A 25403-nucleotide genomic window follows, 5' to 3' on the forward strand; every position below is an offset into this window, starting at 1 on the left:
TAAGGAGGGACCCCGTAAAAGGGGTACCTTACAGCAAAGCGTCTTTGGAACCACAAAGGGGCGCTTCTAGTCTTTATGGACAAATAATCCCAAATAGGAGGGAGAAGAAACGCTTTTGCCATGCGAAACCATCCTCACTGACAGGACAGGGAGTGTGGCCACTAACCCTGCAAGGTGGGCCACATTCATGACGGCAGAGCCAGATATAGGATCAGTTAACACCGATGATGCAGCGGAGGATGCCATTTACTAGGCTATATGCCCAAGTGCCACCTGTGAAAACACAAAGAACTCGGGGGGTGCGCCGACTGAGACCTCCGCCCTCTTAAGCTCCGCACAGGGGCATCAGCGAGGTCCCACAGGGGAAGCTGACCAAGGCTCCTCACAGGGGGAAATGGCTGAGAGCCTGCAAAGGGGGCACCACTGGACCCCTTCACAAGGGGCACTGGCTAAGACCCCACACAGAGGGTGCCACTGGACCCTTCACGGGGGTGCGTACACCAAGGCCCCGCACAGTGGGCACATACGGAGGGCCCACTTAAAGAACACCCCTCAAAAGGGGGTCGCCCTCAGAGCCCCCACAGCGTCATACCTCTGAAAGAAGGTGTCTGGCGTGGCCGCACAGGAACTAGCAGGCCACGGCCTAAATTTTCGGCTGCCTGACGCGAGTGCACAGGTCCGTGGGGGACTGGACAAGCAGAGCCAAGGAATGGAGGGCGGATGACCGCAACGGAAAGCAGTGGCCTTCGCCGCCTGCTCTGGGGCTGTACCACACATCGGTAAGCTGTGGCCTAAATTAGTGGAGAGCCGTTGCAGGAGGCACGGATCCCTGGTGACCCGCTTCCTAGGCCCAGCCCTCCAGCAGGTGTCAAGGTGTACCCCCCCCCCCCCATAGTGACTACCCTGGCTGCCCGAAGTGCCTGGGCCTCGTGTGTGTCCTCAGGGAAGGAGAGGCCCCTTACTTACAGATCCAGCAAAGCACGCAGGTAACGCTCCCAGACAGATCCTCCTCACCCCCGAAGTGGGGGGGGCCCCCCCATGAGGAGCGCTGCGACACAAGCCGAGACCCGGTCATATGTGACCTCACGAGAGGGCCAGACTCGTCCAGTGGGGCTATGTCACAGCCGACTTAACACGTAGCTGCGGTCTGCACACGCTCGCTGGCCAGACCTGGGTCCTTACTCCGGACCAGGCAGAAAACAAAAAAACAAAAACTGAAGGCCTATAAACAGAAAGGGGGGTGTATATCACCTAGGACTGCCCATAGGCATAGCCAAGTCTTTCTGCCTAGTGTCCCACTCCTGTAGGAGGCGATATAACCCTAAGTGAATAATGGAATGCTGTGTCTGTCAATGAAAGAAAGGGAAATCCAGATTTTAATTTGTAAGCAACAAGTGTGTCAAAAAAAGGTTAAGTCTAAGTAGTTAAACTGACCTCATTTACAGACAGAAGTTAATTTATTTGATCTAAAAGAACCAAGAGATGCATTGTTTCTCTTTATCGCTGTTGATAAACATTTGCTTGCTTTTTTCCCCCTTTTTACAGTTCTGAGCAGAGAATGTCTCTGCACTTGTTTGTCAGGAATCTTGGAAATGCTGGATTAACCACTTGCTGACCAGCCGCCGCAGTTATAATGCAGCAAGTTGGCTTGGCGAATTGTCATCTGGATGCGTTGTGCTCGTTTACGGCCTTGTGTGGGAGCTGATCAGCAGGCCTGCCCGCAATCATTCCCGCAGAGACAGAACGGGGATCTGCCAAAGTAAACAAGGCAGATCTCCGTTCTGACAAGGGATCACACATATCTGGTCTTTCTGCTATGCTAGAAGACGCCTGTTATCTCAGGCAGCCAATCCCCCCCACCCCATACAGTTAGTAAACACACCCAGGGAACACAGTTAACCCCTTACCTGCCAATGTCAGTGCATATTTTTAGCACTGATCCCTGTAATGTCACTGGTTACCAAAAAAAAAAAAAAAAAATTGACAAAAAAGCCATAAATCTATACCCCATTTTGTACACACTAACCATGAATTTTTATTTTATTTTTTTAAACCAAAAATATGTACCATGTATATATTGGCCAAAATTAGATTTACTTTTATTGGATAGATTTTATAGCAGAAAATAAAATGGGCACTAATATATATTATATATCACATTTTATTTGGGTACAGTGTCACACCCACGCAATTGTCAGCTAACGCAGTGCTGCATCGCAAAGAAAAATATATATATTTTTTAAATGGCCTGGTCATTAAGGGGGCAAATTCTTCTGGTCCTTAAGTGGTTAGGATCGAGGGGGGGGTTCAATCGTGATCACAATTTAGTATTAATGGTTTTCATTTAGGCCATTATTAAAAAGATTATAGTAGTCAGACTCTTACGCATCACTGAAAATTCCCAAAGACAAGAAACTCCTGTTTAAGAACTAGACTCTCTGTACTGGAAGTCAGGGCCACCATTAGAATCAGCACGCAGAGAATGAAGCAACGTGTAGCGTGTGCCATGGAGAAATTTGGGTGTGGCAAAGTTGTGCCAACAGTAGCAGGGGTCAAAAGTATGCAACATACATACAGAGCACATGTATCAGGTGGAAATATTGTACAAAAATACAGGCTTCAGGAATATGTATTTTATCGAGTGCAGGTTTTAGGTTATGTACCATACAGTGTGCAGGAACTCGGGTGTGGGTAACAAACACAGGTATGTACTTTACAGCAGTCAGGAGTTGCAGCGCAAATTTAGGGCTCAGGAGTATGCAATAGGACAGGACTTGCAATGCTTATTATAACAGGCACGTTGCTTTACCCTATGGAAACCTCTATAGATTTTGCATGGAAATTTTAGAGCAAGTGACCACACTACTGAGATACACCAGAGGCATTTAAAGAAAATAAACGTTTTAACAGCAGAGCTAGTCTGTGTTAAAACACAAAGAATGCTGGTTTCAAGAATAATTAAAATTAAATAACTCAGTGCCACAGAATAGGATTTTTTTTTGGGTTTACCTGCAAAATAATTTTATTGGAGTACCGTATATACTCGAGTATAAGCCGAGATTTTCAGCCTCTTTTTTGAGGCTGAAAGTGCCCCCCTCGGCTTATACTCGAGTCATCGCTGTCTGCCCGCTCGATCAGCGTGTCGAGCAGACAGACAGCGGCCATTCTATTCAAAAGCCGCGCCTCCGGCTCCGCCTTCGCCTGTGATAGGCGGAACACTGAATTTCCCAGCAGCCTGTGTTCCGCCTATCACGGACATCGTATCATCCTCGTACTACGGACGAGGATGATACGACGTCAGTGATAGGCGGAACACAGGCTGCTGGGAAATTCAGTGTTCCGCCTATCACAGGCGAAGGAGGAGGCGCGGCTTTTGAATTTTACAATGGCCGCCGAAGAGGGCACGGGACGGAGGCAAGGCAAGGCAAGGCAAGGCACGGCACGGCACGGGACGGGACGGAGGCAAGGCAAGACACGACGGCAAGGCACGGCACGGCACGGGACGGAACGGAACGGAGGCAAGGAGGCAAGGCACGGGACGGAACGGAGGCAAGGCACGGGACGGAGGCTCGGGACAAAGGTAGGCTGGACACACACACACACACACACACACACACACACACACACATGGATACACACACACACAGGGATGGGTGGATGGATGGAGACACACACAGGGATGGATGGATGGATGGAGACACACACACACAGGGATGGATGGATGGATGGATGGAGACACACACACACAGGGATGGATGGACGGACACACAGGGATGGACGGACACACACACAGGGATGGACAGGCATGTCTCACCCTCGGCTTATACACGAGTCAATAAGTTTGCCAGTTTTTTTGGGGGTAAATTGGGGGCCTCGGCTTATATTCGGGTCGGCCTATACTCGAGTATATACGGTACATCACAGGACACAGAGGACTTGATAATCAGGACTACTTGGGTTATTTTGCCACTTTCAGGTGAACAGACACTAGCCAAAAAAAGGAAAGCATCCCCACCCAGCAATAACTTCTCCTAGCTCAGCTAAACCACAGTTTTGTAGCAAGCAATGGGGAACAGAGGGAGAGGGAGATCTCTAGGTCCCATGATGTATGCCAAGAAAGGATCCACTAGGGAGACCACTGAGGTTTCCTGTGTCCTAGTAGGCCGCAGAACCCCGATTCTCCTCCTGTTTAGGCTTAACAAAGAAGCCATAAACCCAACAGCTTCCTCCCACTTCTTGAGGATGTTCCTTCAATGCCTCACCTTCTGGCAAAAAAGGGTAGGAACGGAAGGAGAGTACCTATGCCTGCAGCTAGAGCTGCACAATTCTGGATAAAATGAGAATCAATTTTTTTTTTTCTTAGAAGCTCATGATTCTTGCAGCGTAACATCTTTCATATCAGACAGAAATATTGAAGAAAATTGGGCTAACTTTACAGTTTCGTTTAATTGAAGTGTATTTTTTACCAAAAAAATACATTTGAAAGACCGTTGCGCAAATACAGTGCGACAAAATATTGCAACAATAGCCATTTTATTCTCTAGAGTTTCTACAAAAAAAAAAAAAAAAAAAAAAAAAAAAGACACGTTTGGGGGTTCCAAGTAATTTTCTAGCAAAAAAATAAAATAAAAATACTGATTTTAATTTTAACTAAATGCTACTTTGTATCTCTTCACTCAGTGCTGTGGAATGTTGACAAACCTTTGCCGTTCTTGTTTTCTTTTGACAGCTCGGCTCTGAGGTTAACATAGAATCTCGGAAATGGCTAATTAGGCTGGGGGGGGGGGGGGGGGGGTGAATGGAGATCGCGATTTATTTTTAACGATTAATTGTGAAGCTCTACCTGCAGCCCAAGCCATTGAGAATTCTGAGAGGTCCTTATCGCTTTTTTAAATGCGTTTGGGAGCCCACACCTCATCCTTCCCCACTTCTTTGCTTCTAACCCCTGCCGCAAATCGGCAAAGAAAGTGGCCGTACGCCCGCATCATTAATTCGCAGAAAATTTCAAGGTTCGGCAGCCTTTGCATCTGTTGGCTTGTATTTCTCAATGAACTCCCACAGCACTGTTGAGCACTGTGGTAGTTCATTGATGCTTCCTGTTAGTGTGTAACTTCTTGGCCGTATGATGTATGGTCAAACACCTTACACAGTCAGTAAGAGGCCTGCATTGTACCCACAGTCTGCTGATCGTGGGTACTATGCTTTTTCCAGGCTCCCAATAAAAAAATAAATAAAAAAAGGACTGCACATTTTTTACATGCAAAAAGATTTGCATTTATTTTTTTTTTTTATTTTTTTTAACAAGGTGAACTTATCCTAGGGTGTTAGTGCAACCCAAATAGTCATGACTATGAAGTGCCCTGTGTCATATTAGGAAGGCTCACTAACTTTACAATTGCAAAGCAAATAACTATATCCATAATGTGAAAAAACAAAGGGCATAAGAGAAAGCTAGTCATCACAATCACACACACATATACATATACATATACATATACATATACATATACATATACATATACATATACATATATATATATATATATATATATATAATATATATAATATAAAGAAGGGGGGGGGCTGGGGTACGGTCATGAACAAACAAAAACATGTCTTGGCTTACCTTTTGCCCTTCTTGAATCTTTCGATCTACATCAGCAGTGAATGTCCGTGCAGATGAAGGAGGCTCACGTATCATCCTAAGTCTTTCAATTTCTAGGTTACAACCACATTACATTTATGATTTAAAAAAAAGCCAATATATTACAAATTATTTTTTTCCCTCACAAAAGGCAGAACAATTCTCAGTCTATTAAAGGTGCTCCCAATTTGCAGAATTATAAGTGGGATGCAAAAAGTTTAGTTAAAACTGATACTACAGATTCCACAAATGATTAACACGCCTAGAGAACGCAAGAGCTCACCTTCATTTTTAGATTTTAGGGTTGCATTCAGATCTGCAATATCCAATTTAAGTTTACTTATTTCAGACAGATCAGATGCTGCCAAACGCTTGGATCTGCGCAGAGGAACACTGTCCTTTTTGGTACTTGTAGTGTTTAATGCATCAGGGACATCTTTAGCTTCCTCTAGAGCAGCTTGAAGCTCCTCAATTTGCTCATCTCGTTCCTAGATTCAAAGACAAAAGATGTGGAGTCCAACCATTTTACATGTATAAAATCGGAAATTAAAATGTGATCCATTTTAATTAAAGGATTTTTTGATGGTTTGTCAAATGGGATTAAAATCACCTCTACTGTATTGTAATGACTGGCATAAGTTGTGCACCTCAAAACAGAATGGGGTACTAGTTGAGCATCTCACAGAAAAACAACCTATTGTTAATCATCCAAAATAGTCAGCACTTGACAGGTCTTAAAAGATATGAAGCTTTTATTGATGCATTGCCTACTCTGGGTTGTTTGCCACTCTGAACTAAAATAAAAATAAAAACAAAAAAAAGCACTAAACCCCAAGAAGTATATCAGAAAAAAGCAGCACACACTCAAAGTCCAAAAATTCAAGAGCAAAAAAAAAGTGTAGCGCTAATAACTGCAAACAATATATCAATGTACTCAGTGACGATTTTATAAAATGGTGAATACTGCAAAAAAAATTATAATGAAATATCAATGTGCTCAGACAGTGAAAATGTGTAAATAGCAGCAGTATATATGCAATGCTTATCCCAGAGCAGAAATCCGTGTATATAAACAAATATACATGCATAAAACTGTATTGGGGATGACCCACGATGGTATAAAAATAAAAAGTCCCACACAGTGAATAGTCCAATCAAGTGATCTGTGATTCAATTTCCCAAAGTTGTGGTGATATAACAGAAGATCCCACACAACGAATAGTCCAAGTGATCAATCACTCAATCGCCAAAAATTGTAGGTCATCGACTGGAGATATGCCCCAGTCGATGACTTATTGTGTCGAAACGCATCGGGCTACGCTTATCTTACACTTCCCACATTGCTTTTAATCTTTTTATGTGATCACATTTTATGTCACATCTGTTTTACTTTAAGGTGTGAATAAAGTTTTAGATAATTTTTGACCTGCACTATTGGCGTTCTTTGCCTTTTTTTTTTTTTTTTTACACCATGGGATTGTTCTGAGCCAGTCTGGAACCTTTGCCGAGACATTTTTAATCACAAGACATTTGGTGTGGATAGACGATGCTCTCCATGATGGCCGTCTTGTAGCCTGGATTGTCTGGCTCCGTCCTCCCTGTGTGCTAGCGGTTCTAGCACTTCAAGCCTGTATGATACATTGTCATATGGTATTTATATCCAACTTATCTGGTAAGAGTGTTTTATCTCTCTATTTTCCACCTGTGAAGCTACCGAGATGGATTCAAGATTCACTCTGACTAAGCGTGCCCCCCCCCCCCTTAGGTGGTGCCACCATCTTGACTGATAGCCAGTTAAAAATTGTGTGTGTGTGCCTGGAGCTTTAAGACCCTATCGAGTATTAGCTATTTGAGGATTGAATGTTTTCTGGGGAAACAGGAGCTCGAGTCAGTGCACAGATATCTTATGAGCTAAATTGAGACATTGGGTAGAGCACAGCATGTTGTTTCTTTGAACTTCTTGGTAATGTTATTTATAGAGAACATGCTAACCAAAGTACTAAAAAGAAACATAGCATTATAGTGTAATGTGCAAAGATCCCACAATATAAACGTAAGCAAAACCAAAGTAAGTTTGTATTATGGTGTGATGCAGAATGATCCTGTAAACCAAGCATTTTAAAGCAACCAAAAGCTAGCATTAGAAGCCATTTGCTTTAAAAAAAAAAAAAAAAAAAAAAAAAAAAAAAAAGAAGGAGACAGGAAATTTACCTGCAGCTCTCGCTTGTAATAGTTTGTGAGCGAATCCTTTAGGTTCTCTAGCCTTCCATCATACATCTCTTCCAAAAGCTCCCGTTCATCTTCCATGGTCTCACTTCAGGAAAAACAGCATCTTAGCACAGTTTCTATACACTATGGGTTAAGGATTCAATCAATATATAGAGTTACCTGAATTGAGATTTCTGTTGCTGCATCATTTCCATCATCTCATTACAGACTTCTTGTCGAATTGTCATCTCGATGGCCAATTTTTCTTGACGTTCTTTAATCACAAGCTGCTTTATATTCTCAATTACTTGTAGCAGCTCCTATCAGACAGAATTTACAAGTATTTAGGTATTTAATTTGTTTTTTTTTAATTAAGCAACTGCTTTAAAGAAAAGCCTGTCTGCAACAAACCTCTCTATTAAACATTGTGATATCAGTTTCAGTCTCGCTTTCCTCATCAGAAGCATCTGCAGCATCTTCGTCATCTGTGTAGCTGCGATTGGCTAAAATACTGCTCTCTTTGATAAGAGACTGAATAGTGGGGAGGTTCATTTTTACAAGAGGTGCTTGTACAAGCTACGGTAAAAAGGAAAAAAATAATAATTTAGAACAATTAGTGAAGAGGTCAAACTGGCAAAACATACCCAGAACACCCTACTACCTGGCTAGCAATTGCAGAGAATTTCATAGCATGTAGTGTTTCATCATAGGTGGAAGCACACTGATTGATGTTCACAATCATACATGATTTTCCTCGGCCGGTGAAGTAGGTTTGGAAGACACGAGTCAACTTGCTGTCCCTGAATGGAACCACATTCTGTCGCAGCCTTAGATGAGAACAATTTAAGAGATGACGCTATTCTACTGGCTGAACACCAAAAGTGCAGAAACAGTCAAATATTGTTCACATGCTGTACAGAAGCCACTTACTTGTTTTGCTGATTTTGTCTCAGGGCACCAATACAGCGGCCCAAAGTATGAAGAGATGTATTGATATTGGTGGCCTCCTTCAGCCGGTCTCCACTTCTCTGATCTTTGCATCGCTCAGATCCAGCCAAATCACAGAAAGACAGCCTGGAGGAGAACATATCCTCACATTAAAAAATAAATAAATATAATGGGATAAATGCTATAATATATTGCTACATACACAAAAATAAATGTAAAAATACTGAAATCAATAAATAAAACGGTCCCCAGTGAAAATTGCTGGTGCTTATGGAACAATGATGAAAAACTAATATACAGTGCTTTGACTCGATAAGGAGCATGGAACTACTTAGGTGCTTAAATAGGGTGCCCCCCTAGTAGATGTGCACTTCACCCTTGGGATTGGACCAACTATTGCTAGTTAGGTCAAATGCGTGTGTGGGGCGACCCCTGTAGATGTCCTCTAGATGATACAATAGAGAGAACCTCATTGCACAGTACAGTTTAAAAATAACTTTTATTCCAAAGAATTAAAAAAAAAAAAAAAACATTCAACTCGCATGTATGAGTGCCTGACATCCTGGCACCTGGAGTGAACGGTAGGTAAAAACATCATCCGTGAAATCTGCTCGATCAGTTCATGCAGTGAAGGGCTCAATTTCCGGGAATGGGCAGAAGTTTTCACTTGTCAACTTCTGCCCATATATTTATTGTTTCCAGTATTTTACATTTATTTTTCTGTATGTAGCAATATATTGCATATAGCATGGTATATTTATTTTTATCATCAATTGTTTACACCAATTTCACACTGCAGCTGCTCAAATCATGTGGTAATTTTTATTTTTACGCACGATATTAGTACATACATGAGGTGATTTAGATAGATGGATAGATACACATTTTTTTAAGCAAAGGAAGAGCGTTTCCTGAGGTTTTACTATGGTCTTATTACATGCGTGAAACAGAAGTTTCCGATGGCTTAAAAAAAAAAAAAATTAAAAAAAAAAAAAAAAAAATTTGCTTTACTACTTGTAATCCAGACCTGGAATGGCCATGTTGCCACCCTTGCTTGTTCAGGAGACAATAGTAAAAGCAAATCAAGGAAGTTAAACTGTCATGGACACCTCTACTTTAACCACTTCCAGACCACCACACGTACATATACTGTGGCAGGGCAGCCCGGGTGCGCAAAATCATGTACGTAAAGCACGTGATTGGACACAGCGGGAGCCAATCAGCGGGTCCGGCTCCCACCGATCGTTCTGCGGAGAGACGGATTAGCAGTGGGGCTATATAAAACAAGGCAGACCGTCTCCCAGACAAGGCAAACCGCTGACCTGTCTGGGAGATAGTCACTGGTCCCCAAAAAGTGTCACTTAGTATCCAATTTGTCTGCTGTATTCCTGGTAAAAATCACTGATCACCCCCAGTAATAGTAATAAAAAAAAACGCACGCCTGGTAAGGTAAAATCTTTGGAGCTGAAGTGGTTAAATACCAACTCCAGGAATGTTATTTTTACTTTGAGAACCTTTAGGCCTCTTTCACAGACTGTCCGTTCAGGTCCACCTAAAAAAATCTGACAGAACGGACGCTCCATAGACCTCTATGGAGCGTCAGATGTCAGCAGCGACATGTCCGCTGACATCCGAGCCGCTCTGAAAAACCTACTTTTCCATCTGTCATCGGATCGGGTGACAACGGGCTCTATGGTCTGTCTTCATCCGATCCACCATAGGGGACCTGTCATCTTCCTGCTCAGCGGGGATCGACGGAGCGATACCCCCCGCCCCCCCCAGCAGAGCAGAGCCCGTACACATGTGTTAAGGAGCCCTTAATATTTTATTGTAACTCATGTTAAATTGGAACTTTAGTCAGAAAGTTAAGTCCTGCTAGATTGCTTCAGGCTGGCCCCTTTTGTAGGTATAGCTATATAAAACATTAAAAATAAGTGTCTATACTATTTAAAGCGGTTCTTCACCCTAAAGGGGAAGTTCCGCTAGTATTATCCCTCCCCCCCTCCGGTGCCACAATCGGCACCTTTCAGGGGGGAGGGGGGTGCAGTTACCTGAATAATCCAGGTAACTGCACCCACTTCCGGCCAGACCGCCGCAGACCCCCGCATCGCTCCACCCCCCCCCGTTGTGTTCTGGGAAACACACAGTTCCCAGAGACACAGCGGGGGACCATAAGAGAAGCGCAGCGCGACTCGCGCATGCGCAGTAGGGAACCGGGCAGTGAAGCCCTCATGCTTCACTTCGATTTCCTGACAGAGGATGGCGGCGGTGGCTGCAGCGAGACGAGCGATCGCTCGTCATCTGCCGCCGACATCGCTGGAACCTGGGACAGGTAAGTGTGATATTATTAAAAGTCAGCAGCTGCAATATTAGTAGCTGCTGGCTTTTAATTTTTTTTTTTTTTTTTTTTTTTTTTTTTTTTTTTTTAGGTGCAGCTCCTCTTTAAGATACACTGCCCCACTCTGCACATGCTCAGTTGCTCTATTTTTAGGCACCGCTTAAATTTGTAGAGGCCAATCAGCTGACAGCCTTAAAGGGGAATTAAGCCCCCCTATCCTTTACAGCCAAGGAAGCTGCTGGTACTGCACAAGAGTTATGACACCAGTCCTTTGATGGTTTGACAGTTTGAGGACACAAAGCAAATGTGAGTCAGTAATCCCAGCATCCCAACTGTTTTTTTTTATTTATTTTTTTAAACTTTAAAATAGATGGGTGTAGTCCTTTAGGATTTTATGCTGCTCAGGGGATTTGGGCTTAAGCAAAAATGGCAGCCTCCAGCAAGAAGAAACTGGAGGAATGCTGTAGGCAATTTACAGCACACACTAATTTTGGTAGCAGAATTATTGTGGAATGTATGTGCCTTGCTAAAGAACTTTTTTTTTTTTTTTTTATCAAGTTGTTACAGGTGAAGTTTCGCTTCAACTTTCTTTCCCAACTTTAGACGCTCCCAGTAAGCTCTACTTTGTATAAAAAAAAAAAAAAAAAAAAAAAAAAAAAACCACAGTACAGCGATTACTTTGAAGCTGTGCTTTGTGAACAGCACACCAGAAGGGGCAGAGCCACAACACCAAAACTGGTGTCCATCACAGACCTCACCCTAATGCTGCAGGAAGATTAAATCCAGTCTCCTGCTGTACATTCTAGCAGCACCTAGTGAAGCTTAGAAAAGGGCTCCTTAAAGCAATTTTTTTTTTTTTTTACGTTAAAAATAAAGGAAAGGGTCCTCATAAATAATTGTGCCTCAAGTTAGGCTTTAAAGACATCAAGGGCAGCTCCATTTCTAAATCTTAACTGCCTTTTAAAATGTCCAACTTCTGCACTTGTTCTCACATACTTACTCGCTGATCTTTGGGGTCATATCATGCTTTCCCTGCAAGTGAAGGATCCGGATGCAAAATATACTATGACTGAAAAAAAAAAAAAAAAAAAAATTTTTTTTTATAAATAAGCGAAAGCTGTTATTGGTTTCAAGAATACATACATTTTGCAGGTTAATAAATTAGGGATATATTTATAATGTGACTGTCGCCAAATATTCACTGGTGGTTTACTCATTAACACATGCACCTGCACCGAATGCCAGATCCATGTCTTTAACCACTTCAGACCCAGGCCAATTCTGACATTTCTCTCCTACATGTAAAATTCCTAATTTTTTTGCTAGAAAATTACATAGAACCCCCAAATATTATATATGTTTTTTTTTAGCAAAGACCCTAGAGAATACAATGGCGGTCATTGCAACTTTTTATCTCGCACGGTATTTGCGCAGCAATTTTTCGAACGTGTTTTTTTCAGAAAAAAAAGTTTCATGCAAAAAAAATAAAAAAATAAAATAAAAAATAAAGTAAAGTTAGCCCAATTTTTTTGCATAATGTGAAAGAGGATACGCCGAGTAAATAGATACCCAACATGTCACGCTTCAAAATTGCACACGCTCGTGGAATGGCGCCAAACTTTGGTATTTAAAAATCCCCATAGGCGACGCTTTAAAATTTTTTACTGGTTACATGTTTTGGGTTACAGAGGAGGTCTAGGGCTAGAATTATTGCTCTCGCTCCAACGTTCGCGGCGATACCTCACATGTGTGGTTTGAACACAGTTTTCATATGTGGGCGGGACTTTCGTATGCGTTCGCTTCTGTGTGCGAGCTCACGGGGACAGGGGCACTTAAAACATTTTTTTTTTTTTTTATTGTTAATTTTATTTTTTTAGTTTTACACTTTAAAAAAAAATAAAAAAATTGATGACTTTTATTCCTATTACAAGGAAAGTAAACATCCCTTGTAATAGGAATATGGCACGATCGGACCCATTTACAGTGAAATATGGGGTCAATAAGACCCCATATCTCACCTCTAGGCTGGGAAGAATAAAAAAAAAAAAAAAAAAAAAAAAACTATCATGGCTTCCTAGCCAGATCGGCGCCGTTAATTTGAATACCGAGGCCGGGCGTGACGTCATAACATCGCGCCCGGCCTCCGAACGATCATAGAGACTCTGGGGACAATCTAGTCCGCCGGAAATCTCTACGATCACATGCTGGGGCCGGCGGATCCTGTGACCGACTCACCGATGGAAACGGTGAGTCGGTAGAAGCACCGGAGGGCGGCGGGAGCGTCCCCTCCCACCGCCTGTAAGAACGATCAAGCGGCGGAACAGCCGATATGATCGTTCTTATGGTGTAGGGAATCGCCGTCTGAAAACGGCAATATCTGAATGATGTTTGTGGACTCAGGCATAATTTAGATATAACCAGCGTAACCCCATGACGTCAATAGATGTAGTATGGGTCTCAAGTGGTTAAATGCCATTATGAATGAGTAGGTATTTTATAGTACACCATCTTGGGGTGGCACACTTGTTATATAGGTTTTGTTTGACTTTTGGAAAGGTTTGCAAGCTGTGATATTTAAGCATTTACAATGTTTACATTAGTAGAGAGTTGATGTCACAAACCACACAACAAAAAAACCAACACACGCACACCTGAACTTTACAGCACTGTTTAAAATGAAACTGCAGAAAGTGTTGTAAATTATGTTTAAGTGGCGATATATATATATATATATATATATATATATATATATATAAAATAAAATCTCCACCCTTTCTGGCTACTGTTTGTAGAATAGCGCATAGGAGATTAGCAAAACACATCAGTGAATTCATACAAATTGCTTTGTCTGGTTTAATAAAGTTAATTGATAAACAGGCTGTGATCACCTTCTCTTGAAAACTGGTTTGCTCCATGAATTACATACAGTAAGCATGGGTGCAGAGTGTCACATACACAAAAATCCTAGTATCACACTGGTATCTATTAAGGGCCCTTTTATTCTGGCGTACATTTTGATGACATGGCTATAAAAAGTTAGATTCAACGGTCTGTTTTCCGAGACAAGATCCCTAGATGATTTGTTTTTTTTTTTTGTTTTTTTGGTAATTCTAAATATTTTGTGAATATTTCACTGCACCTTCTGCTTGAATTCGCATTTAAATGGGTGCTGGCAAAGCTCTGATTTTTCCTTCCAACTCTCAGCACTTTCCAAGCTTCAGCCGCACTGTGTACGTTAATCCAATTGAGGTCTGTGGGAAACATTTGTAAAACACAAATTTTGTTTTAATGATACAGTTTGAAAAGATTGTAACGTAAAAATATTTGGCGTATTTTGCCAACAGAGGATTTCCCACTCTATACATTTAGGATGGTATCAAACATTCAAAAATGTGTATATACTCTAATGAACGATCATATCAGGCAGTGTAGTTGCGTCCTAATAGAACTTTTAAGGTTTTCAAAATGAGCTCTAGAGAATTTTCACTCAGAGTAGACCTCACAGAGAGCTGTAAAGAACCATTGTTATATAGCACTACCAAACAAGAAGAGCAAATAGCAAATGTAAACAGCAAATATACACCAATTGCAAAAACACTCAGGCCCAGAAAAGCTAGTCTAACGTAAACCATTTAGAGAAATGTGGAGGGGGTGCCCTTTCCTGAAAAGGTTAGCTTCTTATCTGTAATGCTAACCATCTCAATTCAAAACAGAGCTGCTGAGCCAGCAGTATGCAAATAACCTGTTTGAATTTGAGTAATAATAATAATAATAAAAAAATAAAAAAAAAGCCACACACACACACGCAAACTATCAGCGTTTTGCTCTTTCAGACAAGATCCCATGGAATGCCAAGTAGCCCAGTCTCAAGACATGGCACTAGAGGCACACGGCAAGAGCATGCCACTTAAGATCTGGCCTACTTACCATTCACTGGCATCTTACCAGAAAGAGCAAAACGTCACCCTCTCTTATGTGCCATGGACAAGGGGCATTACATTTTTTCTCAGCGACAGACACACACCCCCCGCCCCCCCTTATTTTAGAGCCAGTTAGAACACTTCTAATTAGTAGATGCTATATAACCTTACCTTTCACATATGGGCTTCCATTTCTGTCTTCACACAGCCTCAGTGTTGTTCTTTTGCGGTTTGGGCCAGAGGACACAGGCTCCAATAAGTCATACACAAACTCGTTATAAATTTCAAAGTAAGACACCCAAATGGACAGCTGAATATCAGAAGGTTCCTGAAGTGAAATGGCATCTTGCTCACCCCAACGTGAGCATGTTTCTAAAGAGTAAGAAAACACCACTCAGTCAAAAAAGTAAAATGCCTTACAATGACATGCTCTATGAACTTTATATCTTAGATTACCTTCCAGGTGAATGCTGGTCTGATTGGCATGACTTGTAGAGGAGAGTCCTCCAATTCCACTGTCAAAGCTCAAACTTGAGGCAGCCCGAAGTTGGGACTCATTGCCACCACTCCTTTTCATTGGAGTCATAAGTTCTTCCTACAGCAAATCGTCCAAAAATAAATAAAAAAAAAAAAAAAAAAAAAAAAAAAACACCACACAACTTTTAGCAAAATAATTTCGAGTTCAAATTGAGTTTCAGAAATATATTAATGCCAGTTTGATATTAACAGTACTATTTTTAGGTATACTAAATGAACTACAAAAAAAAAAAAAAAAAAAAAAAAAAAAAATGTATACAAATATTGAGGCTCTGTGTTCAAATTGTAGATGTTCACCCAAGAATTACGCCATGAACATTAAAGGGGTTGTAAAGGTTTGTTTTTTATTTTCTAAATAGGTACCTTTAAAAATAGTGCATTGTTGGTTCACTTACCTTTTCCTTCGGTTTCCCTTCTAAAATGTATTTCTCACTTCCTGTTTCTCCTCAGTAAACTTCCCACCATCACCTGAGCGGTGTTTAGTCAGCCAGAACAGCTTACTGAGGAGGAACAGGAAGTGAGAAATTCAGACAAAGAAAACAAAAATTTAGAAGGGAAATCGAAGGAAAAAGGCAAGTGAACCAACAATGCACTAGCTTAAAGGAATCCATTTAGAAAATAAAAAACAAACATTTACAACCCCTTTAAACAGCCATATGTCGCATGCAACTTAATAGATAGCACCAGGTTTAATTCTGTTTTCACCCTGGTTGAGCAAGTTGCATTAGAAATTGCTGGTCATTTACCAACAACATGAAATATATCAGTCTTGCTCAGCATCCTGCAAACTATCTTCACCTTTAACAGACAGCATCAAGACACCAAGGAAGCATTTTATAGTCAGGCTGTGCAATTACAAAATGTTGATAGCATGGAAAAGGCAGAGATGCATGTTGTCACTGGTACCTCCACAGGAACATCACAATTAGAAGAGGGAACAGAAGCACAAAGACAATAGGTTATGTTGTAATGCAATGAACATGCTGATGGAGAGATCAGAGAACAGACAAGCCCATCAGTCTGTTGCTTCTCTATTCATGGTCTATTCACAGACTGAGTAGGAAAGAAATCTAGAAACTTTTTTCCTTCAAGCCCCTTGAAGACAGAGGATTGATGTATTATGGGACTTTAAAATTCTGCCAAACCGGCGTCAAAAACACAATACCAATATTATCCAAGCTCTTTATTACAAAAGATTTAAAAAAACAATAATCAGATAGAAGATAATTGTAAGCCATATCAGTAGCGGTCATATAAACGATGTAATAAAGGCATGCTAGATCAACACGTTTTGCTCACAGTACTTCCTCACGATCCACAGGCATAAAAAATTAAAAATGATGATAAATGTCTGATTATATTTATACAGCTATAAGGATAATAAATTCATATATATTACAAACATATAGTTACATACAATTATACTTGTGTCAAAACTAGTGATGCACCGAAATTTCGGCCGACGAAACATATCGGCCGAAAATGGCCTTTTTGGCAATTTGCCGAAAGAGAAAAACGGCCGATAATGGAGCGTGGCCTGGGTGGGGGCGGGGCTCCGCCCCTGGTGACGCCCATCATGGTGGGTGTATAGCGCAGGAGAGCCGCCTCCGCCGCCTGTTTGATCACAGCGCCGGGAACATCACAGCTTTCATTTCAATAGCTGTGTGTTCCCGGCCGCGCGCCGTCACACACAGCCCCTCCCCCTTGTCCGGACACTTAGATAGACAGATCATCCGCAGGATTGGACGGATGATCTGTCTATCAAAGTGCCCGGACAAGGGGGAGGGGCTGCGTGTGACGGCGCGCGGCCGGGAACACACAGCTATTGAAATGAAAGCTGTGATGTTCCCGGCGCCGTGATCAAACAGGCGGCGGAGGCGGCTTTCTTCCCTGCACAGGCTGGCTGCAAAATGACACTGGCTGCAATGGGGCACACACTGGCCTGCAATGGGGAATGCCTTCTGTACCATGCCCCCAGTCTCTGACCGCCTCCTGTACCATGCCCCCAGTCTCTGACCGCCTCCTGTACCATGCCCCCAGTCTCTGACCGCCTCCTGTACCATGCCCCCAGTCTCTGACCGCCTCCTGTACCATGCCCCCAGTCTCTGACCGCCTCCTGTACCATGCCCCCAGTCTCTGACCGCCTCCTGTACCATGCCCCCAGTCTCTGACCGCCTCCTGTACCATGTCCCCAGTCTCTGACCACCTCCTGTACCATGTCCCCAGTCTCTGACCACCTCCTGTATAAAAATATTTTTTAAAAACAGTCATTTTCGGTATCGGTGCTGTTTCGGTTTCCGGCCTAGTGCATTTCATTTTCGGCACCAAAAAACCCATTCGGTGCATCCCTAGTCAAAACCCCAAGAGGAGTGATCAAGAGAGCGAGGGTGGGGGATGAGAAGGAAAAAAATAAAATTAAAAAAAAAAAACCCCCGTCTGATCCAAATCTCCTTCTATAAAAAGGTCTGATCCTAACATTTATAAAGCAGCGAATGCGACTCCACCTCTTTATATCACTCCTCTTGTGGTTTTTGCCACACATGTATAAAATTGTATGCACAACTAGATAGAGATCATACATACATATATACAGCCATATAGTTTTTGTATGCGGGCATGGATCCTGAGGAAGCACACTGAGTGAAACATTGATCTAGCATGCCTTTTACTACAGTTTATATGACCTACACATGTTCATTACATTATTGGCTTTTAAATCTTAGTAAGGAGATTGGAATTGTTTTGCTAGTGTGTGTGTGTGTGTCCTAATTCTTACACCATCAAGGAAGGAAAAAAAAAAAAAATAAAAAAAAAAAAGGAAGAATGGGTTTCTGGAATTTCAATAGGTATGGTGCCTTTATAGGTGTCTATCAGCTTTATCCACATATATGTATTTGGGAAATAAATCTAATTGCAGCGGAGGAAAGTTAGGTCTCTTGCTCTGCCAGACAATGCTGTACTGTGTGGCAGAGCTGTGTAAACCTCAGGAAATTCTTTGACAGGCAAGGCAGTTGACACACACACGCATTTTTTTTCCTTTGCATTTACTCGTTTGGATTGAGTCAAGCTTTAGGCATTTTCTTAGTACAAGTACACTGACCTCTCGTAAATTAGAAAGTAAGGAGATCTTCTTTAACTCTTCCTGACGCACTTGTTTGCTGTCCAGCCAAATAACTTCATTAGAGAGAGGTTTGAGGTCAGAGCTTTTGTACAAGCGGTCCTGAGCACTGTTGAAGATGAGGGCAATGGACCGAGGCAGAATGCCACCATCTTTGTTTGTTCCTGTAAAGAAAAATGGAACAGAAAATTCATCAAATGTGCATATTAAGCAAAATCCATAAAAAGCCAACATTTTTACATACGCCTACCTTGTATGGTATAGGTCTTGCCAGAGTTGGTGACTCCATATGTATAAACCAGCCAATTTTGTCCATTAAGAGCATCCTTCACCACTCTCCTCATAGTCCCGTCAAAAAACTGTTTCTGATCGACCTCAGGCCCAAAAATCTATTATAGGAAAAACAAAAACTTTGACATTTTAAAGTATGATACTGAGCCTTGGTTCTGAATCTTTGCGAGTCTAGGGCCTGATAAATTCTTTAAAAAAAAATTTCCATGTCCCAACTAAAAACGGTTTTGGGATTTTTGGTTTACCTGTAAAATCCTTGGACAGAAGGGAAGAAAAACGTGGCTAAGATTTGTCCGCCACAATCCCACTGAAAATCACTGATCGCCGCCCATCACCAGTAAAAAGTCCATAAATCGATCCCCTATTTTGTAGACGCTATAACTTTTGCGCAAACCACTATACGCTTAATTGTGGTTTTTGTTTTGTTTTTAACCAAAAAATATGGTATCCGAACACATATTGGCCTAAACTAATGAATAAAATAAAAAATTTTTTGGATATGTATTATAGCAGAAAGTAAAAAACAGTTTTTCTTCAAAATTGTCAGTTTTCTGTTTATAGCGCAAAAAATAAAGCACAAAAGTGATGAAATACCACCAAAAGAAAGCTCTATTTGTGAGGGAACAAAAAAGGCACATCCATTGTGTTTGGGTACAGTGTCGCATGACCGCGCAATTGTAAGTTAAAGTGACAGTCATTAAGGGGGATAAAACCTTCTTGGGCTGAAGTTGTTAAGCTGGTCAGCAGAGGGAAGCATGACATGCTCTAGAATTTCCTGGTAGAGGGCTGCGCAGACTTTGGACTTGATAAAACAAAGTGGACCAACACCAGCAGATGACATGGCTCCCCAAATCATCACAGACTGGACAATTTTGGATTTCATTTGGAAATCAAGGTCCCAGAGTCTGGAATGGAGAGGCACAGAATCCAAGTTGCACGAGATCCAGTGTGACTTTTTCACAGTCAAGGATTTGGGGAGCCATGTCATCTGCTAGTGTTGGTCCACTGTGTTTTATCAAGTCCAAAGCCAGTGCAGGGCTCCACCAGAAAATTCTAGAGCACTTTGTGCTTCCCTCTGCTGACCAGCTTCATGAAGATGCGGATTTCATTTTCTGGCAGGACTTGGCACCTGCCTACACTGCCAAAAGTACCAATATCTGGTTTAAGGATCATGGTATCACTGTGCTCGATTGGCCAACAAAGTCGCTCATCTAAACCCCATAGAGAATCTGTGGGGTATTGATTGTCAAGAGGAAGATGAGAGTCACCAGACAAGCTGAAGGCGGCTATAAAGAGAAACCTGGGCTTCCATAACACCTCAGCAGTGCTACAGGCTGATCGCCTCCATGCCATGACGCATTGATGCAGAAATTCATGAAAAAGGATCACCGACTAAGTATTGAGTGCATACTTTACAGTAAGTCAACATTTCTGTATTAAAAATCCTTATGTAATATTCAAATTTTATAAGATACAGAATTTGGGGTTTTCATTAGCTTCAAGCCATAATTATCTAATCTAAAAGAAAAAGCATGAAATAGCTGTGTGTGGCATCTATATAAAATAAGGAGTTTAACTTTTTTAATGGAATTACTGAAATAAGTTAAATTTTTGATTATATCCTAATTTTATGAGATACACCTATATGTACACAGCAACTATGCCACATGTGAGGCATCACCATGAACAGATGTGCGAGAGCAATAATTCTAGGTTAACTAAAATAACCTTTAAATGCATCGCTTATGGACAAATTTTGAGTACTGTAGTTTTTGGCCATTTCATGGGCCTGTGTAGTTTTGAAGCTTGCCATGTTATTTACTCAGCATAACCTCATCTTTTACATTTTGCCAAAAATGAGGTAGTCTACTGCGTTTGTGTGCACTAAAATAAATTTTAGTGTATTTTTTTCCAAAAAAAAAAAAAAAAATCCTACCGCTACTCTTATTCTTGGAGGCCTCTGCTTTCAGAAAATATATAATTGCATTTTCTAGCATAAATGCAGATTGAACAAGAGTAAAAATAAAAAAAAATGCTCTGGAAGTAGTGCTTAAGGAACGCTGTACTATCTGTTCTTCATGCTAAAAGTATAACTTTAACCATGTTTCCTGCACTACCACAGGAAAGTTGTGGCACTCACACATTTAAGCTGCATTTTGTCCACCCCTCCTCTCTCTCTGCCCATCCACCGAGCACTTGGTATTTGGATGGGGGACAGGGGGGGTTAGTATGTACTTCACATCTAGTGGGAATTTCATTACCTGAGAGAAGGTGAACTTGTGAGCACTCTGCCCCATTCCTCGTTCAGTGTTCTTCATTGTGAAAGAATCTTTTGGAGCTCTCAAGATGAGAGTCTCCTGATTTTCTACCACCACACATCCCTGCAAAGACATGCATGATGTCAAGCTACATGTAATGGAAAACACAACAGAACGCAAGCTGATCAATTTCATCTTACCTGGTCCTCTTTCTTATCCAATTCTCCATCTACAAAAGGTCTGATCCTAACATACACCATTACTTTGTCCGTTCCTTCATCAAGTATTGTCTAAAGAAAGAAAAAAAAAAAAAAAAAAAGCTCTAAATTTCCTATTTGGTCCAAAACATTCAAGACCAAGCCAATCATAACAGCCAGTATACTTTAAAAAAATAAATAAATAAAATTCCCTGCAAGGCAATGTCTTAATATGCTAGTATGCATTGCATACTAGCACATTAGGAGAAACGAACCTCAAAACAAAGCCCTCCAGTGGCACGCTGTCACCACAGAGGGTTTCCATCTTTCCCAGGTCTTCCTTCCAGCTTCGCGCTCCCCCGGCTACATGAGTGGCTAGGAGCACGATGAAGCCACTCTTACGCTTGTTCGCAGACGCCGTTAGTGGCGGCTCCCGTGCACATGCGTGGGAGTGACGTCATCGCTGCTCCAGCGATACCCAGAAGAAGATGGATGCCCCGGACTACAGGGGACAGCGGTGACATTGCTGGCTCCCGTGTCAGGTAAGCGACACATAATGGGCTACTATGCGATGCATAGTAGCCCATTATGCTTTACCTTTGCAGGGAGACAGAGGAAGTAAACCCATCAGGGTTTACTTCCTCTTTAAGTCAAACTGAGCTCAAACAGTGAGGATCTGTTATGCTATAGGAAAAAAAAAAAATAGACTGTTAATTGCACCTATTCAGCTCTCTGGGGGGAAAAAAAACAGTAACTTTTTTTTTTGGAATTCTTCCTGAAAGAACAAACATGCCTCATAGCTGTATGTGTACCTGTAGTGAGAATCTAAGGCCCTAATGCTTCTGACTAACGTGTCAGGACATCTTGACAATTTCACTGTTCTCTTTACTAGGGGCTCCGACACAAGAAAGCAAAAAACAATGCCTCCATCAAGATGGCCACCTCCACAAAAAAAATAAAAAAATAATTGGTCTCAGAACAAGGCATAGCAAGTCAGTAAGCACGGTTTCCAAAGTTTAGTTACTCTTTAACAACTTGCTGACCGCCTCACGTGGATATACGTCAGCAGAATGGCACAGGCAGGCAGAGTAACGTACCCATACGGTGCCCGAGGAGGTTGGTATCATTGCAGGAGCGATCCTGAGGGGGGGAGGCCACCGATTCACGGCCTCATCCTCACAAATCGCTCCTGACAAATGAGAAGCTTCCTCTGCTTCTGAAACTGTAAACAGAAGCAGAGGAAGGCTTTTCATCTCTCCTCGTGGAGCCTTTTCGTCCCCAGGAGAGAAGACAGACATCAGTGTGAGCACAAACACCAGTACACATAGGCCAGTGATGGCGAACCTTGGCACTCCAGATGTTTTGAAACTACATTTCCCATATTGCTCCACTACATTTCAGCATGCAAGAGCATCATGGGAAATGTAGTTCCAAAACATCTGGGGTGCCAAGGTTCGCCATCACTGATGCAGGGGATGCAGGGTGTGTGATTGATTTGTGTGCCTGTGACAAATAGTAGTTTTCATAATTTTTTTACTCATGACTGCATTGGTGTCGTTTTGTGGGGGTTATAAGTGTTAGGGCAATTAGTGGTAGGCCCATTTAGGTCTAGGGTACCCTCCAATAAAGGTTTAAACCCTTAATCACCCCCCAATTAAACCCTTTCACCCTGTCGCCAGTGTCACTAAGCGATAATTTTTTTGATCGCCGTATTGGTGTCATGCATGACGCTAGTTAAGGTTATTTAGGTTCACCGTCAGCTTTTTATAGCATCAGGTACCCCCGTATATTACCTAATGAAGGTTTTAACCCCCCCCCCCCCCCCCCCACGTGATTGGCCCCTTTTACCAGTGATCACAGTATAAGTGTTACGGGTGACACTGGTTAGTTTTTTTTTATACCCGCCGTTTATTACCCAACAAAAGGTTTAACCTCCTGATCGCCCTGCGGGTGATATCAGTTAGGGTCTGCGTCGCCCCAGGCAGCGTCAGGTTAGTGCCAGTACCGCCAACACCCACGGACGCAGCATACACTTCCCTTAGTGGTATAGTGTCTGAACGGATCGATATCTGTTAAGATCTATACTAGCGTCCCCAGCAGTTTAGGGTTCCAAAAACGCAGTGTTAGCAGCATCAGCCCAGATACTTGCTAGCACCTGCGTTTTGACCCTCCGCCCACCCAAGTGCAGTATCGATCGATCACTGTCACTTACTAAACACATAACTGCAGCGTTCTCAGAGGCTGGCCTAATCACTGCGATCACTAAGTTTTTTTGGTAGCGTTTGATACAGTTGCTGACAGCCTAGGAGCTTTCCTCCCTGTGAGTCTCAGTGTACCAGTAAATTTAGAGCCCAAAATGGCAAATCGAAGGTACACTAGTGAAGAGGCCTACACGTTTCTGAGCATGGCAGATGGTGAAGAGGAAGTCACTCAACTGTCAGATTCAGAAACGATCCTGTAGACCACAGCGGCTCCATGACAGATAAGCACCAACGACAGAGTTACGGTCCCTGCCAAAGGTCAGGCGTACCAGACCCCAATCATCTTCTGCTGTTGAGGTGAAAGAAAAGCAGGGCTCTTGTATGGAGCAGAGGAGTACTCATGCTCCTCATCCTTCTGGTGAACTGGCAAGCACCAGTGGCCTAGTACATCCTGGTCGTACATTCAGCACTGCAGTATCACGTGGCAAGTCCCATAAGTGCAGTTCAAGCTGGCAAGGTGGCAAGCACAAGTAGTGTCCCGCTGCCACCAAGACAAAGACAGGCCCGTCGAGCCCATAGTGCTCTTCCTGCAGAATTGGCCAATCCCAATTGGGAGCCCACCACTTCTGCAGCACCCATACTTCCCCCATTCACTGGCCAACCCGGAATTCAGATGGAAACTGTCGATTTTACATCACTTGATTTTTATGCACTATTTTTCAAGAAAGATCTCTATAGATCCATTGTGGACCAAAATTATTTGTATGCTGGTCAATTCATCACCGCCAATCCCCAGTCCTCCCTTGCCAGTGATTGGAAACCAATTACGGTTTCCGAATTTAAGACCTTTCTGGGCCTATCCCTCCACATGGGCATAGTTAAAATGAGTACGTCGCCGTCATATTGGTCCACTGACCAAATTTACCAGATGCCCATGCTCTGTCTCCATGACCAGGGCACAATACGAGATCTTGTGGTTCATGCATTTCAACAACAATGAACTCTGTCGTCCTTGTGGAGACCCTGGATACAAACGGCTCTACAAAATTCGGCCCCTCATAAACCCCTCCAACCAACGTTTTGCAGCCTTATTTACTCCCCATCAAGTTGTCTGCGTTGAGTCCCTGATTATGTTTTCTGGCCGCTTATCTATCAAACAGTATCTTCCCAGCAAGTGTGCCAGATACCCGGTCAAGATGTGACAGGGCCACAAGCTATACATGTATTTTTATGGTTTACAAGGCAAGAGATAGTCACGTAGAGCCGCCGAACTGCCCAGATTACATAGGGAGCGCTTTCAAGATTGTATGGGACTTGGTGTCACCCATATTCGGAAAGGGGTACCATTCATCATTTGTATGTGGACAATTATTACAAGAGCATGCCACTTTTTAGTCACTTGTTTGATCAGATTGACGCGTGTGGCACCATGTGATCTAATCGCCAAGGCTTACCCCAGAGGCTTGTAGATTCCCGTCTTAGGCTGAGGGAGAGAGCCTGCTTAAAGTGTAATAACTTGATCGCTGTGAAGTGGAGGGATAATAAGAATGTTTTCATTCCGTCCTCCCTTCATGCAGACAAGACTGTCCAAATTCCTACGGCGACTGGTGTTGTGGAGAAACCCCTCTGTGTCCACAAATATAACCAAAATATGGGAGGGGTGGATCTCTAATTGACCAGTTGTTGGCGTTGTACCTAGTTGCTCGTAAGGCCAGGCGTTAAAAAAAAAAAAAAAAAAAAAAA

General features: G+C 42.4%; 1 protein-coding gene across 2 annotated transcripts in view; it reads right to left on the reverse strand.

Moving 5' to 3' along the window:
- KIF20A (kinesin family member 20A) overlaps window positions 1-25403 on the reverse strand; it is a 42136-nt gene that overhangs the window by 6080 nt on the left and 10653 nt on the right. For both annotated transcript variants that reach the window (XM_077472357.1, XM_077472356.1), the window contains exons 3-17: window positions 21463-21552; window positions 21266-21385; window positions 18964-19102; window positions 18696-18877; window positions 15515-15653; window positions 15230-15430; window positions 14278-14389; window positions 12139-12207; window positions 8783-8926; window positions 8514-8679; window positions 8264-8428; window positions 8033-8172; window positions 7856-7958; window positions 5928-6132; window positions 5627-5718 (exon numbers count right to left, since the gene is read on the reverse strand). In XM_077472357.1, coding sequence (XP_077328483.1) covers window positions 5627-5718; window positions 5928-6132; window positions 7856-7958; window positions 8033-8172; window positions 8264-8428; window positions 8514-8679; window positions 8783-8926; window positions 12139-12207; window positions 14278-14389; window positions 15230-15430; window positions 15515-15653; window positions 18696-18877; window positions 18964-19102; window positions 21266-21385; window positions 21463-21552 — 2067 coding nt within the window. The remainder of the gene's footprint in view (window positions 1-5626; window positions 5719-5927; window positions 6133-7855; window positions 7959-8032; window positions 8173-8263; window positions 8429-8513; window positions 8680-8782; window positions 8927-12138; window positions 12208-14277; window positions 14390-15229; window positions 15431-15514; window positions 15654-18695; window positions 18878-18963; window positions 19103-21265; window positions 21386-21462; window positions 21553-25403) is intronic.

Source organism: Lithobates pipiens, unplaced genomic scaffold, assembly GCF_037356315.1.
Source record: "Lithobates pipiens isolate NorthernLeopardFrog02 unplaced genomic scaffold, aLitPip1_a1.2 Scaffold_8, whole genome shotgun sequence".
NCBI lineage: Eukaryota > Metazoa > Chordata > Amphibia > Anura > Ranidae > Lithobates > Lithobates pipiens.